Below are 19,840 nucleotides of genomic sequence, written 5' to 3'. Positions count from 1 at the left end.
CCCAGTCCTTCATATAAAGCATAAAGGACACTGGGGAAGGCATGAGAGACCTCGAAATTTAAGCGTTCTTGCTGACAACAGAGGCACACGAGAAAGAGAAATTCACTCATGTTAGCCACCTGGCTTTCTTCTCTTTTTTGTAAAAGGAGGTTTGAAAGAAGAAAAATAAAATCAAAGTTAGGAACCTCAGCAGCTTATCTGAGTCTCTGCTCTAGCACTTTTACGTTTCACACCCCCCCCCCCCGCCCCACCCCGAATAAATGGCCCTTCTGGTCTAATTCTCCTCCCTGGTATTATTTTAAAGGTATTTTGTCCAGTTACAAACCCCATGAAATTCAATTACTACAGAAACACTGTTGCTCCTCATTGTTTTTTGTTTTGAAATCTGGAAAAAAAAAATGCCTGCAAAAATAAAAAGGCAGAGGATGGTTATAATGTCACCCTCACTAGAACTGTCGTGACATGTTTAGAGGAGCACAGTCGGGCAACCCCGACCTGCAGCAGAATGACCTTGACTCGAAAGGCCCAGGCACGGCTGCTCTATACACACCAGACAGACACATTCAGGGGCACACGGAAGTCACTTGGCAGTGAGCAAAGAGGGAATTTCTTTGCATTAACAAAAACAGTTCCATCTCTATCACATAAGGTAGACACAGATATTTATTGAAGCCAACTTAAACTGATGAAAGAGTATTCAATAGCAGTTAATATGGGATCAGACAATAGGACAGTTGCCAGATAGTTGAGCTATAAAATGACACTACTCTCCATTCCCTTTATGCAGCCTTTGTTGGTGAAAGAAAAAGGATTTCATGGGAATCTCTTATTTTAGCCATGAGATAGATAGTAAATAATGTTTACTTCTTTTTATAAAACAGTAATATCAGGCAGACAGGAAGCCTTAATAATATTTTACTTTGTGCCAAGTCTTTCCTTTTCCATTGATTTCTGAAGATAGGAGAGAAATAAGAAGGAAATTCCCGGAAAAAGGTTACTTTCGGGGGTGTGGTACCATATGCTTTGTTTTCATCTATTGTGATGAAATAGATGTGTTTCATCTATTATTAAAAATATTACTAACACTTGATATTTACAAGGATCATAAAACTCCAAATGTTCACTTAAAAATGTAATTGTTCAGAAAAAAATCAACATTCATCTTGAAGAGAAAGAGGGGGAATTATTTGAGGTTTTTAGGTGATGTCTCAGTGGTGGAGGTAAGAAACACCATCAGTCCCGGTGGCGCAGGGGTTAAGAATCCGCCTACCAATGCAGGGGAAAACGGGTTTAATCCCTGGTCCGGGAAGATCTCACATGCCACGGAGCAACTAAGCCCGTGCGCCACAACTACGGAGCCCACACTCCTAGAGCCCGTGCTCCGCAACAAGAGAAGCCACCGCAATGAGAAGGCCATGCACTGCAACAAAGAGTAGCCCCTGCTCGCCGCAACTAGAGAAAGCCCGCACGCAGCAATGAAGACCCAACAAAGCCAAAAAAAAAAAAAAAAGAATTAATTAAAAAAAATTTATTCTAGGGCCTCCTGAAAAATAATTTCTGCCTAGGAAACTTCCCCAAAATGAAGCTCCTAAATGAAATTGACATAAAGCCTTCAAGACTAATGGGACTCTAAAATAATATTTGATGATTTCCCTGTACCTGACAATAATAATGCATTCATCACGGAACTGATGAAAAAGCATATATAACAATGACAGAATGTATAATATTCTACCGTTCTGCACTGAAAAATTACCAAAACAGTTTCTCTGGGCCCTTATAAAACAATTATGTTCTCTATTTATACTTGAGATAAAGATAGAACACAAAACACAAAATAGGTTCTAATTGAACTCTGAGCCCAGCGCATCTGAGTCATCTCTTGGCCTCTGTTCTGTCACTGGATGCCCGCCCTCCCGCTGGCAGCTAACTGCAGTGACTTCTGAAATCAGTAAGTGATTTAAGGCTTAGGGAGATGAACCACTGAGAAGCCCCACAGTCCAAGGCTTCTTCCCCAGCACACGGAGTTGAATACTCAGAAACACAGGGACTACAAAGCACCCCCCTGCCTTTTGCCTCTTCCAGGAAGGGCGCCAGCAGCAGCAGAGAAGGGACTTGTGATCGACAGCCTCACACATCGATCAAACATTAGACACCACGAAAGGCGACAGTCCGCGCCGACTCGTACCTGAGCTTGGCTTCCTCCGTTCCCACTCCCGCTGCCCCCTCCTCCGTTCCCCTGCTTGTGCTGCTGGGACCCGGTCATCTCAGCCATCCTCCTTTCCATCTGCTCCAGTCGCTCAAGGATGGACATCCTGAACTGGTTATCTAGGGCAGAACAAGGAAGAGTGAGGTTGTGTTCTGGAAGAAGGGCCATTAACACGTGGCCTAGGCGAGCCTGCAGGGCGGCCATCCAAGATGGCCACCAACTCAACCAAATCACACGGGGTTTGTCCAGGCTGGATTTCTCCAGCGCGGTAGTGACCCTGACACTTCACACAAGACTGCAGCCTCGACAGCAGCCCACAGTTCTCAGCTGAAGGAACAGAAAACCTCTTTTTGTCAAGGTCCTGGTTTCAGGTTCCTGGACCTCATTTCTTTGGCAAATTCCCCAATGGAAACCGTGAAGAGAGATCTGGTAGATAGGCCTCTAGAGCAAACAAATGAAATGAATACAATTTAATTTAAATCACTGGAAGAAAGCAATCATTATGGGAAAGAAGAACACATACAACCCCACACAGATATAGATATCTAGATTTTTTTTTTAAGTAGTATCTTTTGCCCACACACTAAAAAAAAAAAAAAAAAAAAAAGATTTTATTTTCTGATCCAGGCTCTAGCCACAGACACACACATACATTAGAGCTGGGGTTAGGTAAGAATGGATCTGCTTGTGATGCACTGGCCATGGCCGTGGTCATCCTGTGACCACTAATGGAAAACAAAGTGACTTCAGAGTTGATTCTAGAATCCTTACTCCATGCCCTCCTCCTTAGAAAACGGAAATTTTGTAGAACGTGGGACTTCTCCATCTGGAGCCAACTGAGGACAAAGAATTTTACCTTGTAAAGAGTGTGATCCCAACTGGAGCAGCGGTTATCCTTCGTGGTCTGTTTATAAACTCTCCCTGCTCCCTCCTGATCCTGCTATCCAGACAACCACTCATCTCTGAGCCCACCCAGAGACCCTCACTCATCCCACTGAAACAGCTTAAGCCTCTATAGCCAGGTTCTGATGATTTCTTCTGCCAGCCTGCAAATCTTGCATCTATTAAGTGAGTGTTCAGAATCCGATTCGCTTCTCCCGGAGATCGGCTTGCCCTTGTCTGGAGCACAGTGGCCAAGGTTAACATGCCACGTCACGCCAAGGGGCAGAAGGGCACAGAGCTCGCCACCCGGCTGTGCTCAGCCCGTCGGGGTGGCTCTGTCCTGGCTGCGGCGGTGACAGCGCAGGCAGCCCCGGCTCGTCCCCCCAGCTCCGCCCATCCCCCACCCATCCCCTGCCAAGCGTGGACACGGCAGACCGACCCTCCCCGACATCACGGAGCCAGGCCCTGCCAATGCATCTCCCCGCCAACACACAGTCACCACGACGCCCTGTCTGCCCCAGGGGTCACTGGCTCCTGCTCCTGGGCTGCGTGTCCAGGTTCGGCACCACAGTGGACTGTGCAGTCAGCTCTCGCACGTGATTAAGCTGCTCTGAGAAGCACATCGCGAAGATACTCAGAAGCAGTTTTTTGCCTCTTAAGAAAATTATACCGTGCAGAATGGCATCTCTGAGCCTCTTGACTCCAAAGCGGGGAGGTAGTGATGATTAAAACATGAAACAACTGAGCTGGCATCCCAGAGAGTCAGGTCTGTGCCACCCTGTGAATCAAGAATCGGAGCCTTTCTGATCATATTTCCTTTCCTCTGTAAGGCTTCCTCAGATGGGTAAAATGATGGTCTCCACCGCTCTGTGACTGGCAAGTCAAAAGCAACAACTTGATGCTTGTTTCGGCTTTACAGCTTTATTAACTAAAACATTATTGTAAAACACTTGGCAAATTCAGAGCTATCTCTCATCTTAATTGTATATTGTGTGAAATTATAGGATGAGGGTAATACAATTAGAAGCAAAAAACTTTTTCTGATTAAAAAAGTACATTTAAAGATCTATTTGTTCGTGCACAAATATTTATTGAGCACCTACTGTGTACCAGGCACTGGGGGATGGCTTAGTGAAGAGACCCCTGTGCTCCTTTGTTGGCCAACAAATAACTTCTGCAGCCTGAATGAACCTGGGTTGTTAAATTAATGCACTGTGGAGGCGGGGAGGAGCGGAAAACAAATAACGTACAGATTGAGGGGGCTGATGAACTTGGCCGCAGTCTTGCCCATGACGTTTCAAACAGAGCCAACAGTGATTCAGCTTTGAGGGGTTGCCACCCCGCTGTCCTTAGGACAGTCTGAGTGAAGCGACTGGACTGCTCCCTCGTGAGACCCGGCTGCACGGAAAGTAAGCTGAGGGCACCCACTTCCCGAAGCACGTGAGCCTCCAGGGTTATGCGTCTGGGTCCCCCCTGCGGCGGCAGCGGTGTCTGGGTGCTTACCCTCTGGCCCGTGCCCGCCGCAGGCAGTGTGCCACCCGAGTGGAGGCGTCTGCTCAGCCTAGTGGTTCTCAGGTGTCAGCAGGCATCAGAATCACCCCGTGGGCTTCTTGAAACACACTGGTGGGGGCAATGCCCAGCTTGTTTTGGTGTGAGTGTTGGTGTTGGTTTAGCTAGGTTTGGGTGAGCCTAGAGGTTGCATTTCAAACACGTTCTCGGGTGATGCTGATGATTATGGTCTGAGACCACCTTTCAAGAACCGCTGCTCTAAGACCCCAGCCTCCTTCCTCGAGAATGAATCCTCTTTCCACCCCAGTGCTTGTTAAAGAAGGACCCCAGGACCACCTGCTCGAGCCAAAGCACGGGTTCCCACCCAATGTGGACACGCAAAATGTCACCTCCTGTACATCACACCCGGTCCATCCACACGGGCTCTGCCAACAGCGTTGGGCTGTACGTCTTCTCAAGCACACGGCAATTCAGACCTGACGACACTCGAAAACGATTTAAAATCCACCTCCTTGCGCTGCTCTCTGCAACTAACCAGGCACTACTCTCTCATCCCCATCAAATCTTACCTCTTTATTACTTTCTTCTTCTTCTAAGTGGGATGTCTTCCCAGGTGTCTGTCTTTGCCTCCTGCTTTTCTCTAAAGCAGTTTATTTACTTGCGTGGTTTCAGGGAATGAGATCTTTCAACTGTCACGCAGCAATTCCTTCCCACTACATTCAAGACACACGCACCCACCTACCTGTACCCCAGACAAAAGGTAAATGATGCTGATGGCTTTGCAGCAAGTCTGGCTCATGATTCATTCCAAGCCTCTTCCCGAGCCTGTTTGAGCTGCACCCCTTTTAGCAGAAGCAGCATTTCTAGACTGGGCGGCGATGATATAGTGGAAAGAACACTGGAGTAGAGAGAAGAGCTCCAGGTTTAATCCTGTCACTGTGTGACTCTGGAAAAATAATGACCACTTTGCACCTCAGTTTTCTCTGTAAAATGGGAATATCACTATCTGTGCTGCCTGTGAAGATGAAATAAACTGAATTTTTAAAAGTGTTCAGACTCTCTTAAGTCTGAACCACTATTGGACAGGGACCTTTTACCCAGTCATACCTCTGGAACATTAAAAAAAATAATAAATTTTTTAAAATTTTTGAATAATTGAGATTCACAGATGGGTTGCAAAGATGGTGGAGTTCCCACATACCCTTCACCCAGTTTCCCCTAATATGAACATCTTACGCAATTAGGGTACATTTGTCAAAACTCAGCAACTAACACTGGTATATCACTACTATTCACTAAATTATAGACTTGAGTTAGACCACACCATCAGAACTGAATTAGAATTAATGTATTTTTTTTCTATTCCAGCATCCAACCAAGGATACCATGTTGCATTTAGCTGTTAAATCAATCGCCTTTCTCTTCTCTGATCTGTGACAGTTTCTCAGCACTCCCTTATTTTTCACAATTTGAGCAGTTTTGAAGACTACTTGTCAAGTACTTTGTAGATGTCCCTGCCTTGAAGTTGGCCTGATATGTTTTCTAATGATTAGACTGGAGTCATGGGTTTTTAGCAAGAGGATCACAGAGGGGAAGTGCCCTGCCCATCACACAAGTGGGGGTAAATGACGATGTACTGCTGATGTGGACCCTGATCATTTGCTCTTTAATAAATCTAGAATGCTCCATGATAAAGTTACTATTTTTCTCTTTCCATACTCTATCCTTTGGAAGCAAGTCCCTAAGTCCAGCCGAGCAAGGGGAAGAGAATTAAGCTCCACCTTGTGGATAGAGGAGTATCCACACATATTATTTGGAGTTCTCCTATAAGGAAGATTTGTCCTTCGTGGTTTATTTACTTGATCAACCTTTTATCTGTACCAGTATGAACTCATGTATATTTATTTTACACTTTGGTCGTCATCCGATACTACATTAATTGCCCAAATTGTCCCAGCACGGCCACTGGGAGCTCTTTCAAGCTGGCTCCTGTGTCCCTTGGACATACCCTCAGCCTTTTTCCCTTCTTTTTCGAGCACTTCCTTACTTTCTGGCATTACCGGTTGCTCCAGGCTCATCTTTTACTTCCCCTGTCCCAGCCCTACAATCAGCAATCTCTCTAGGGAGCCCTGGTTTCTTTTATTGGAGAATGGCATTTAGAAACCAAGATCTGGGTGCTAGGTGTGCTCATTACTGCTGGGGTGTCACTGCTCCTGGGCCCTCTCAGCGCACAGAGCTAGGACAAAGTTGTAAGTATAACAGCCCATGTATGTACACGTATCTATAATTATTTTTCTATCTATATGAAAATAAACGTGAGTTCATACAATGTCTCCAACTCTAACACAGCACTGCAGCATTCACTCTATCCTTCTAGGGGGCATCTGAAACATAGATAAAATGATGGTGGAAGTAGCTGTGTTACCTGGATATAATAAGTCGATAAAATAAATGCTGAAGAGAAATCTTCCTGATACATTAAACTACAAAAAGAGAAGCCTAGGCCTAATTTCTGTATCTCAAAAGTACAGGTACAGGATATAGCATGTAGTATATCCAACTACTTTGTTATCCTTCAGTTCCTAGAATTTTCCAACAACACTAGAAAACATAAAGAAAAATACACTCCTAATCCCAGAATAGCTCTGGGTACTACAAAGATCAAGAAGATGAAAAAACATTTCTAGCCAACTGCTGGCCCGCTTCATGTCCCCTTTTCTCTTGCTGGGTGCACCCTGTCCATGTGTCTCCTTAGGGCTACTGCACAAAGTGTCACACAGCACAGCAGCAGTCACGGGGCATCTCTGCATCTCTCTTTGACAGGGATTCCTAACCCTCAAAGCGACTCATTTTAAAAATGCCCCCAATTAATATTGACCTAAAATTCCTAAGCAGTACCAAAGTTTTAACACAGAAAAAACTTCATGAAGTCAGACACCCACAGTATATTCTAAGTTTAGAAGGTCTGGGGTTTGCTGCTGTAAACATGGAGAATCCCAAGTGTTTGGGCATCTGATGAAAGAAAGCATCTGTGTTAGGAACCAACGACTAGCTAGACTTAGGTGTTCAGCCGCACCTAGTGTCTCCTCTAGATTATGCACAACTCACTTTAAATCTTGGAACTGATTTTCATGGCTGTACTGAGCCATACAACATGAAGCAATTTCTGACTTTGTATCAGATAATCTTGCTAGAAAACACTTAACTGCCTCCCCTGTGACCTACAAATAAAACGTCAAGTGTTTGGTATGGGAGGGAATGCTCTTTGCTGACGGCCTCGGGCTACTTTTTAGGGGTCCTCTCATACTCACTGTTCTCCAAAGCCATCAGGAATCTTACATGTTTTTGCGCCTTGGGTGATGCCAACCTTTCCCCATGTCCACGTGGCGACCTTCTTATTCTTCAGAGTGTGGCTCAAACATCCCTTCAGTTTTATTATTCGTAGCTGCCACTGGGCATCTATGTAGGCCAGACATTCCACATGTATTATTTCTAATCCGGAAAACAACTCTGATTTTCCTCTTCCTTTTACAGATGAGGAAGCTGAGGCTCCGAAAATGTGTTACTTACCCGAGGTCATAAGTATCAGGGCAGGGACTTGAGCACAGGTTAGACTCCAGACCCACGTGCTTTCCAGTCTACCCAGCAAATCTTCATGTCTTGCTCTGTGTCCTGATAGCACTTAGCAAATGAATGTATAGTTATTTTCTTACACATGTCATTTCTACCAGAGCGAGCTGTCTGCACATCTGGTATCCTTGGTATCAGATACAGAATGGGTGCCCAGTCAGTGGAAAGGAATATTATTTTCTAATTTAAGCTTCTTCAGAAGCCAATTATGGATGAGGTCATCCAAACTCTGGGGCAAGGGCTCTGAGTGGCCTCTGCTCTCCACAGTGGGCTCCCAGGGACTATACACCAATTAGCCAGTTTTACCCCTTACTCCCTGGGGAAAGAAAGAGCAGTCAAAGTGATCAGAGCCCAGTGGAGGTGCCTTGAAAGCACGTGAAAAAGCTCTAGGCACTTACCTGGCTGGCTGCCCTTTCCTGGGGGCTCAGGTAAGGAAATAATGTAACTGTGTTGGTGAAGACCCTGGCAGAAAAGCTGAGGAAGATCTGACTCTTCATAGACACAAACTGGAATTTCACAGCAACGTCACTTTCCTTTATCCGTTGAGCTTCACATTATAAATACAGATCCCTACCTTCTAGGTATTCCTACTTTTCCCTGGTGAAACGGAATATTTGGAACACAGTGGCTGGCAGCACACCTTGATCTAATTAGTTACAAAAGTGCTGAACAGGTTAAGCTGTTGTAGAAACATGACATTTTTACCGTGTGAGACCAAAGAGACATTTTCTAGAACAGCCTCAGAAAGTGGGCATGGATTTGCAGGGCCTGAAAATCAGCCAACAAATAACATCTGCAAACCGGAGCTTGTTATTACAACTGCTCGACCCGGGCCACCGCCGGCCTTGCTGCCAGAGCAGAAGAGAAAGTTTTGCCTTGGCAGGTAAATGAATGAAGGCGTGATCATCAAATACCATCTGCTATTTTAAAACGCGTTATTTGTGGCTTGAGCACACATGTGTCCTCCTGTTGCTATTTGGACTGGGGACCAGAGGCCATGTCTCTTGTTCCATTTCCAGCCCTTGGCTGCGCTGGCAGGAAGGGTTGATGAAGCAAAAGGAGGCATGACTTGGGCTATTTCTGTAGAGAACTGTAACTGCCGCTTTGGAAGCCTCCTGCGTTTTGCAGGACGCTCAGGAAGACGGGGAACACAAAGTCGCTTAATTCCTTCCCAGAGTCGAGGGGCCGCTGGAGTGCACAGGGCTGCTCCTCCCCAGCGAGCTGCTGAAGACGTCCAAGTGCAGAGGAGAGGGTGAGGCCCGGCCGGAGATAAGGCACAAGCTGTACCACTCTGATTTTCCAAAGCAATGGCTAAATTTAGCCTTAGGAAAAACTGCCATCCTCCACTTTTTCAAAACTCCCCAGCGCTATGGACCAAAACACTGGAAATGACATCAGCAATTCTTCTTCAGACTTTCTTCATTGGCAGGGATGTGGGATTCATATTTCTTCTTGGTATGTGTTCCACACTGTTCACAAATTTAGAGTCTTAGGCACGACAGGGAAAAATCCTTTAAGCTGATGAACAGCGGTGAGGAGACAAGCTGTTAGAGGGCTGCAAAGCCAATTTGCAAGGATTTCTCCTTTGAAATCTTTCAGTGCTAGAGCTGGAGCTGCACGAGGGCGAAGATGTCCAACCTCTCCTCCAAGGACACAAAGGCTCAGGGGAACCCAAGGAGCTCAGCTGGATCACGACACGGCATCCAGCATGTAAGGGCACCTGAATTACGCAGCAGCCAACTTCACTGTCAGTCAAGTAGCGAACCAACTGCAGCTCAAGGCAGCAAAACTGCAGCTAATTAGCGTGAGAGCGAAGGAGATCGGGAACTCTGACACAGATTCTATACCTACCGTCATCTAATCTACAAAAAAGGAGCACGTTTCAGGTTTGCTAACGTCCCCCAAAGCAACACAGCTGGAGGCCACTGCCTCAACAGTGTCAGTACCCAGTGAAGATGAGAGAGATCATTATAACCGCGGATTGAGACAGTCTAGAAACGGCTGAAGTGACGGAGGAAAGCCTGTTACCGGACACCAACGGGGTCTTTGGAGGGAAAAGCGCTGTAACAGGACTTGGAGATGAACAGCCATCTCACCTGGACGTAAGGATGTGAGCGGGGGATGAACTTTAAATGACTTGCACGGAGGAAGTGGAAAAGGGAAACCCTGCCTTTAAGAACTACAATTGCCAAGACGCAGTACAAAACGCACGGGAACTGTCAAGGGGCGGGAATCCATTAATTAACCGCCGGCAGGTTGTTCTGGGGTGCCCAGCTGTACCAAAAAAACCACTCAGAGTCCTCGGGGAAGCAAGATGGAGAATCAGGGCCAGAAAAGACTCATTCTGCGAATGTCGAATGTCCACTGCACACCCCCTGCTGGGACACCACTGCCGGGCACCGGCCAGGGCCCTGGGGATGGAACGGCGAACAGGACAACTCAAGTTGTTGTGGTGGCCACCAGGGATGCAAAAACCAGATAAGACATAAATAAGCCTTCATTCCCAGAACCTCAGCCTAATGGAAATAAAGGGGAAGGAAGAGAGATCTCGACAGTTCTATGGGGCCAGCGCCTGCCTTCGCTCTGCTCACTGCCGTCTTCCCGAGGCCTGGGACACAGTAAGCCCTCAATAAATACTGAACAAGGGACTGATTTCATCTGTTCAAAATTGAAAGTGTGGATTTCAAGCAGAAGAAGGTAAAGGAGACTGCGTAGAACAAAATATTTGTTTCCCTTCATCATTTCTAGGTGACTTTTCTCCAGCCAAGTTACTAAAAGCAGTTGCTTCCCTTCTCTCGGGGCCATGCTTTCCTAATCCCATCAAACAGATCGGGGACCAGGCATCTGAAAACAAACAAACAAACAACTAACTGAGACCGGTACATGATAACGCTTTCACCTTAGCAGCTGTGCTTTACAAGGTTGGGACGGAGACGATGGGGAGAAAAGTTGAAAATGCAATAAAAAAGAAAACTCTGTGAGTAAGATGTGTTACAAGGTAGGGCAAAAATGTTAAAAAAAAAAGATGTTAAACAAAGATGTTTAACAAAGATGTTAAAAAAAAAAAAATCCTGGCTGCTTCTAGTGAACGCTTCTAATCATAAGAGGTGTTATTTGCCCTGAGTTCCTGGTGGTTTTCAGTATCTGACTGAAAAACCACGTGTCCGGATTCTAGTTCAAACACTCCTTCTTTTGCTGTTTCCAACTCACTTTCCATAAATTATTTAGAGCTGCTGCTGGCAATGCTTTTCTTCCAGGGCTAATTGTAGGGATGCCATCTGCACAGATGTTCCAACTGTCCTGCTACCTCGTGAGAGAGTTGAAGTCCAAGAAGTTCCACAGATATGTATTTTTTTAAACACTGGATTCTACAGAGAACTCAAAAGTGTATTAACTACAATAATTTTTTTTTACAATGCCATAAGATTCTGTAAAAATCTGGAATAAATATAGGCGAAGAAGTCCTTTCCAAATCAATAGACTGAAATGCCTATATTTTAAAAGAAGTAGCTGTATTACTTTAAAATACTGGATGTATTAAAAAGTAAGTCAAAATAGAGAAAACGATCTAAAGATACTATTTTACAATTTATCATAGGCCTTTCTGACAAATAGAGAAATCTTTTAAAAAATCCAAGTTATACCACTTTAACCATTTTATACCGAAATAAAATATTTCTCCAAGGGAACCACCAGAGCTGTAGAAAAATTTTAGCCATTAAGCTCCTTTTTAGTACCGTCGTGATCCCTGTGAGGACCATTTTGTGTCCTGGCTCCAGACATCACATAAAAACACATCAAGGGCTGCTCTCCTGTGTCTGCAGGCTACTTGCTTCCGCACTTTGAGTTTGGGAGGCTGTAACTTGGTACTACATTTCCCATTAGGGCTCCACCCCTAAACCAGAGTCATCTTCAAATTTTTGCAGCTTCCAAATGAGTGAGGCCTGAATGAATGTATTAGTGAGGCCGCTATTCAAACATCCCTTGGATTAGGTGAAAAAGCTAAAAACAGAGTGATTTTCATGAAATGGGGATGCAACTTGATTTCATACAGTTGTGGGGTTGTCCCATCTTGCTGTCCTCATGGAAGTTCCCAAATTGGGCTTATTTAATCACCCCACTCCGAGTGTACAATAAGTCTCCGACGTACGAATGAGGTCCGTCCCGAGAGCGCGTTCGTTAAGCCCAACTTTTTCGTAAGTACAACAAAGTTAGCCTAGGTACCCAACTAACACATAGCTATATAGTACTGTACTGTAATAGGTTTATAATACTTTTCACACAAGTAATACATAAAAAACAAACACAAAAAATAAACATTTTTAATCTTACAGTACAGTACCTTGAAAAGTACAGTAGTACAGTACAACAGCTGGCATACAGGGGCTGGCATCCAGTGAACAGGCAAGAAGAGTTACTGACGGGAGGAGGGAAAGGAGGTGGGAGGTGGTAGAGCTGAAGGATGGTCAGCAATAGGAGATGGAGGGCAAGCTGCAATTTCACTCACACCTGACATTGATGGCACAGGTTCTGGTTCCTTGCTGGATTCAATTCCATCTACCCTCCTGAAAAAACGATCCAGTGATGTCTGGGTAGTAGCTCTTTTTTTCTCATCATAGATGACACGGTAGCACTGGATCGCATTCTGAACGGCTGCTGCAACCTTCGTGTACCGTTCTATGTTCAGGTCCTGTGCCTCAAACACTAACAGTGCCACCTCAAATAAAGAAAATCCCATGCCATTTCCTGCGTCGTGAATCTCTTCGGTTCTTCAGCTATTTCTTCTTCCTCTTGTCTCTCTTCATCCTTTCTCTGGGCCTCCGTTTCCATCAGGTCTACCGTCTTTTCGCGTCACTCCACTCTCTCAATTATTTTCACTTTTGTTTTCCATCATGATTGATTGGAGCTTCTTAGCACTAACAGCTACATCACCACTGCTTTTACGCTTGCTTCCGCACATCCTGGGCTTGAAATAAAGATACTGTACTGCTGTACTCTACACAGTACTATAAAGTACACAAAAGCACAACCACTTGTAGAGGATGCATGCACATGACAATGTGTGCCAGACACGTGAACTGACATGATTGGACATGCGAACACACATTTGCATCTTTAAAAGTTCACAACTTGAAGGTCTGTATGTAGGTGACTTAGCGTAGTTGATCTAAAGGTTCGGGAGCAGTTAAATGATGGAACAAAAGGTCAATAACTAACTCAAATGGCAGTGGGCGCGAACCCTGGGACGCATCCCTTGCAAATCCCTAACGCAGCTTCACCTCTCTTTTCTCCCCTCTTCCTCTCTTTCCCGATTTCCCTTCCCTGCCCTAATCCATTCCCTCTCAACCTCTCTATTTCCCTCCCTGCCCTCACTTAACTGGAACCAATCCTGGATCTAGGTATGTCTCTTTGAGGTGGCTGATAAAAACACTCATGATTAACAAGAGATTAGGTAAGATGACGATTCATGAAGAGAATAAAATAAAGCTCGGGTAAAGCCATTATACAGAAAAGACATGTTAAAGCCTCTAAAATGGTTAACTGTGAGTCCCAAATTTGGCTGAACTTAGCAAACAAAGCAAAAAGGGAGGCAGTCAGTTTCAAGATCACTGTCAGTTGCTGTGGATAACATGGCTCTTCCAGGTACTAAGAGCTGAAAGAAACGTCTCCTACAGATGCTTATTAATAAGAAAGGCTGTGATGCAATGGACCTCCACATCCTTGCAATAAAGGCAATACTGGGGGACTTCCCTGGTGGCACAGTGGTTAAGAATCCGCCTGCCAATGCAGGGGACACGGGTTCGAGCCCTGGTCCGGGAAGATCCCACATGCCGCGGAGCAACTAAGCCCATGCGCCTCAACTACTGAGCCTGCGCTCCAGAGCCCACGAGCCACAACTACTGAACCCGTGAGCCACAACTACTGAGCCCGCGCGCCACAACTACTGAAGCTCGCGTGCCACAACTGAAGCCCGCACGCCTAGAGCCCGTGCTCCGCAACGAGAAGCCACCACAATGAGAAGCCCGCGCACCGCAACAGAGTAGCCCCCGCTCGCCGCAACTAGAGAAAGCCCGCGCGCAGCAACGAAGACCCAACGTAGCCAAAAAAAATAAATAAATAAAATAAATTTAAATAATAAAAAAATAAAAGTGAGTTGAATGTTTTACATTTCTTGAAGGAAAAGCTTTCTCTAATTTAGTTGGTTCTTAACTATTTATCATTAACTCTCAATGGATTTCTCTTCTGCAGGCCCTTAACTTTCAAAAAGTCCCTTTACTGCCATAAAATAACCTGTTCTCTTCTTTGTTTGGGAATGAACACATCTGGAGTTAGCGATACGGCAGTGTAATGTATAGGGCATTTCTTTCCACAATTCTTGACAGAAAGAGAGAAGCTGCCAATTTTTAAATCTATTTGACAATAAACACAATCAAGTCAGCTCCCTGTTTACAAGGTGGATCCCTCCATATCTCTGGGCACCCCCGGAGTGACTGCCCAGGCCTGCTGAGTGATACCCCTAGGCTGACATAAAACATACAGATGAGGGATATTTAAGGGAAACTGGACTTGGACTTCCCTTGTAAGAAAAGAACCCATACCAACGATTCTTACCCATAATGTTCATGGGCTCTTAGACAGTGATGAAAGCTACAAATCCTTTCCCAGAAAAATACATACATACAAAGTTTTGCATGTAATTTCAGGAGACTCAGAGCCAGGGGACATCTATGGATTCCAGGCTCAGAACCATTTCGTGAGGTAACATCTCAGCAGACCATAAAAACCGCATGTTGTGTTAAAGATGTTTTGGAAACACTGGGTTAAACACCACTAAGTACATTTGTATTTCTTTAACATATGACTTTTCTGAACCTTATTATTCTAACGTGCACTCTAAATTGCTGGGGAAAGCTACTGGTAGGTGTGTCTCCTAAACTTATCTGAACCTTTTTTTTTTTTTTGTAGGGGGAGCTTCTCATAAGCATGTCCTGTAAGTAACTCCCACAGAAGAGTTTAGGAACTGAAACTAGTCCTAAAGAATACCATGAGATAGGGCTTCCCTGGTGGCGCAGTGGTTGAGAGTCTGCCTGCCAATGCAGGGGACGCGGGTTCGAGCCCTGGTCTGGGAGGATCCCACATGCCGCGGAGCAACTGGGCCCGTGAGCCACAACTACTGAGCCTGCGCGTCTGGAGCCTGTGCTCCACAACAAGAGAGGCCGCGACAGTGAGAGACCCGCGCACCGCGATGAAGAGTGGCCCCCGCTCGCCGCAACTGGAGAAAGCCCTTGCACAGAAACGAAGACCCAACACAGCCATAAATAAAGAAATAAATAAATGAATGAATGAATGAATGAATGAATGAATGAATACCATGAGATAGACAGTCTCTGAGTTATGAAATTCCTGGTCCACTTTCATCAACCACAGACCCCAGGTTATTTAGATTTAGGTTAATGATGAAGGTCCCCCAGGGACTAGTATGGGAACCCGACCCCACATCTGTTCCCACCGCCTCCTTTCTTCCTTCTTCGGAGGCTCCTCTTCTTACTGCTTACGGTTCAGTCAATTCCTCCTCAGACAACCTTTGACACGTTCGTGACCACCTCTTTAACCCACATTCTCCTTCCCTTTTCATTGTTGTAACTCTTCGAGATACTAAGAAGGATTTCCCTCACTCTCTCTCTCTCCTTTGTTCAATTCAAGAATAAAAATATGATTGTAATTATCATGGATAATAATAATAATGGGTTATGTTATCAAGAAACTGAAGTTATTTACTCTCTCTGGGTTTATTCCTCTAAAAAGTTAGAGAGCTAGACTTTGTTAATTTCAGAGAATCATTTTGGGTTCTACCCTGTGAATTAAGAATCTTCACCAAGAAGTCTCCCTTGACTGCAGTTATTTTACATATACATTTATTTCTATTCAAGCCGTATATTTAATATTCAAATGTGAAGTTCACTTTTTTTCATTTGCTTTAGAACATGTAAGTGTAGGCTATGTATTTATATATCATGTAGATTAGGTAGTTCAGTGTTTGACAGTTTATATGTGATATATGCATGCACACACATTATTTTCATTTTTTTCTCCTGCAAATTCAGAGTATCTATTATGGATTCAAAAGGTTTTAGTTCTCCGTCTAGCCTGGGAACCCACCCACCATTTGTTGCACTGTTTATCTGGGAAATATTATTCAACTGATTTATAAGCTTTTAGAAACATCATCAGCTTTAGGCTAGGCCCTTCCTATTTTTTACATTATTAGATAAAACATCTTTCACACACACACAAATGCCAGGGGCATTGATTCTGGCTGGAATGGAATGAATGGTCTCTTTCACTAGAAAAGACAAAAGGGTATTTAAAGAAATTCTTTGTTAATTATTCCAAACCACAGAGTGAAATATTAAGGACTTGAATCCTATTTTCTGAAAATGGTCCTAGGGATTGTTAGTCAGCACCCATTTAAAGGTCTACTGAAAGGTAACGATTCTGGTGTGTCTTCATTTAAAATGGGACCGTGAAAATGAAAGCATGTTTGAAAGCCTTGTTATGAGCTTCTGCGGTTTCAGAACGAAGGGTGCTTTCTTTGGGAATGTGATAGTTAAGGGTGAAGATTAGCACAGTACACCTGCCCAGAATCCTTTTCCCGGTCCCTGGCCATGGCACCGTGCTTCTCATTTGGGAGATGCGCTATGCTCAGCTCAGGTGGTTCTCACCACAATTCTTGTCTCCAGGGGTGGGTGAGCCAGGTCTTCCTAATGAGAGTACTACCCCTCCTTATTCAAGTGATTGGACACATGAGTCAAGCTGGGCCAGTAAGGACAGAAAATTTCCTGGAACTACTGGGAAAGAAGTGCTGTCTTCCTGGAGATATTTGCTAAACTGGCAAAATATAAGCCTGGAGCTTTGAGCGGGTCATCTTGCTATTGCTCCAGGAACCCCTGCCCGAGAATAAAATCAACAGAGAGGAGAGGAGAGCCAAGAGAGGGACAGACAGGTTTCTAATGACATCACTTGAGCATCTGGAACCAGCTATACTTAAAGACAACACCAAAACTGGACTTCATGAGAGTCAATAAAATCTTTTTTACGGAAGCCAGTTTGAGTTGGAGCTCTGTCATCTAAAGCTAAAGGAAGAGCCTAAGGTGAATCCATCAATGTGGATCCTTTTAATAAATAAATCCTGGTTAAATTCTGCTTCCACAGACACACACACAGACACAGACACACACACACACACAGACACACACACACACAAATCAATATCATTAAACAGACCTTAGTGGTAGTACATAAGAATCATTTGAAGCTCTCTATAAAACATGGGATAAATTTTGGCAGAAATAAGCTGTCATGCTCATTTGAAACATTCTGATTACCCAAATAAATCAGAAAAACAGAGAAAGGTATACTGAGCTCCTGTCTAGCTGGCGATCTTCTGTTGTTGAATTAAATACCTTCAGAAGTATCCTAACTCATTCACGCCTTAAGTTACTGCCAAATTGACTATCATAACTACAGTTACATCCCACACAAGAGAATCATTACAGAACACTGCGATTTAAAGAGAATTATGAATTATCTGGTCCAGGGGCTTTTGATAGGTTTTGACTGTGGCCCACAGAAAGAAACAGAATCCAGTACACACACACATACACGTGTGCGCGCACGTGCGCGCACACACACACACACACCCCTGAAACAAAAACTTCCCAAATTGATACTTACCCATACTATGAGCAGTGCATTCTGATTTTAATAACTGATGATGTTGACCACTAAGTTAATTTCCTGAGCCACTACTAATAGGCTTAGAAAACAGGTAAGGCACTGATCCAGGACTGTAAGGTGATTTACCTGCGATTTCTCATTTACTTAGAGACAGAGCTAAAACGAAAACCTAGTACTCATCCTACCATATTATATTCAAGCAAACAGTTGTTACCTCTACACATTCCTAGACAGCAAGCTTCTGGCCAATCTTAAGAAATCCCGAAAGGCGACTAAGACCCTGCTATTTTACACTGACACAGGCCAAGACTTTTAGGGCCACTTCGAGACCACTTAAATGGCAACCCAAATCCACTACGGACCTTGAATGGACCTGAATGGGAGACCCCGTGGAGTTTGTGTCTAAATTACCAACAGGCAGGACTGAACTGAATGCACGAGATAGGATCAGAGTCGGGTGTGTTTTAGAACTTTCTTGTTAACGTTCTTCTCACTCTATCCAAGGAGTAACACCATGCATATAATTTTCTGGTTAACTAACAGTATTTATGAAACTCCACCTCCCAGGTTCCATTGCGCTAGGGGTAGTCGGGGAAGATACAGCTTCAGTGCCACCCTGCCCAGCAAAGAGCTGCTCATCTAATCTGGGAGACGAGGGGAAAGGGTTCATTAATGAGATCAGGCGTGAGTTAGGCTCAGAGAATAAGGAGGAAGAATTTTAAATGGAGAGCGGGAATGCAATACACGCTGAGGAGCTGCTGGCGTACGGGGGAAGGCGGACTAACAGAGTGGGAGCAGATTTGGAGGGTGGTTAAAATCAGAAGAAGAAAGGTGAAGAAACATAGACTAACTGGTCAATTTTGGTACTTGATAAATGGTAATTTAATATATTTGGAGGCACTTATAACAAAGAAAAGTCGGTCTTTTGACTTCAGGACAATCCACTCAGGAAGGGTTAAGGCCATCACTGATGACCTTCATGATCACGAGCTCCAATGTCCTCAGGTGAGGGGTCACCCAGCAGGTTCCCAGCTGCTTCCTAAGTGTTCAACGTGACCAATGTTAACATGCAGTCTTTAAGGTAATTCAATGCAGCGTGTCTAGACTTCTCCCACCATCACTCAAACTTCATTGATGGCTGTCAGAATTTCCATGGAATATAAGAAAACGCATGGTGTGTAAGGTGTAATAAAGACAGGATTAAGCCTGTGTCAGGATTAAGCCTTCTTCTACAACTGACAGAGAGCCTAGAAGGCAGTTCATGGCCTGCCTCTAGAAAGTGTGGAAGGCTTTATGGAATGAATGTCGTTTACTAACTTCATTCGTCCCCATTTCACCTTCCTGGACCCTCACTTTCCTTTTGCCTACTCCCTCTTTATTTCACCTATTCTCACTGCTTAATATGTATCTCTGTAAGCTCCCTTAAACCCCCTTTTTAAAAAAAAAAAAAAAAAAGGTTAGGTGTACGCAAATAAACTACATTGCGTGTGGATGCCAAAAGCTTTTTGGCAAAGGAATATATAACTGAAATAAACTCCCAAATATTCTGCTTATATAGTGTGACAAGATGCCACGGTTGATATTTAACAATGAAGACCTGGCACCACTCAGAGGGTCTTCTTTCGAAAAGATCGATGGGATACAAATATTAACCCACGTTAAGTCAGAGAGAGCAAAGCCCTTTAAACGTGAGAAGGTAAAGCAGGCACAAAAAAACAATTGGGAAAGGGATGGGGAAGTAACACTGCTAAGGTGTGCCACCTGTTACCCATGTTTTCTAGGACAGCCCAACATGAACGTCCTGCAGCGGGGCCAGCTGCTGTTACAGGCAGGAAGGCCCAGCAGAGCCCTCCACAGAGAACCAAAGAAAAT

The 19,840-nt window shown here is 44.4% G+C and overlaps 1 protein-coding gene across 2 annotated transcripts in view; it reads right to left on the bottom strand.

Moving 5' to 3' along the window:
• CAMTA1 (calmodulin binding transcription activator 1) overlaps nucleotides 1–19,840 on the bottom strand; it is an 894,089-nt gene that overhangs the window by 27,090 nt on the left and 847,159 nt on the right. Inside the window, exon 13 of one of the 2 annotated variants that reach the window (XM_068538797.1) lies at nucleotides 2,189–2,328. In XM_068538797.1, coding sequence (XP_068394898.1) covers nucleotides 2,189–2,328 — 140 coding nt within the window. Of the gene's footprint in view, nucleotides 1–2,188; nucleotides 2,389–19,840 lie in introns of those variants that run through there. The other variant, XM_068538798.1, reaches the window with a different exon arrangement.

This window comes from Eschrichtius robustus, chromosome 3 (genome assembly GCF_028021215.1).
Source record: "Eschrichtius robustus isolate mEscRob2 chromosome 3, mEscRob2.pri, whole genome shotgun sequence".
Taxonomy (NCBI): Eukaryota; Metazoa; Chordata; class Mammalia; order Artiodactyla; family Eschrichtiidae; genus Eschrichtius; species Eschrichtius robustus.
This window is presented reverse-complemented; position numbering and strand designations above follow the sequence as displayed.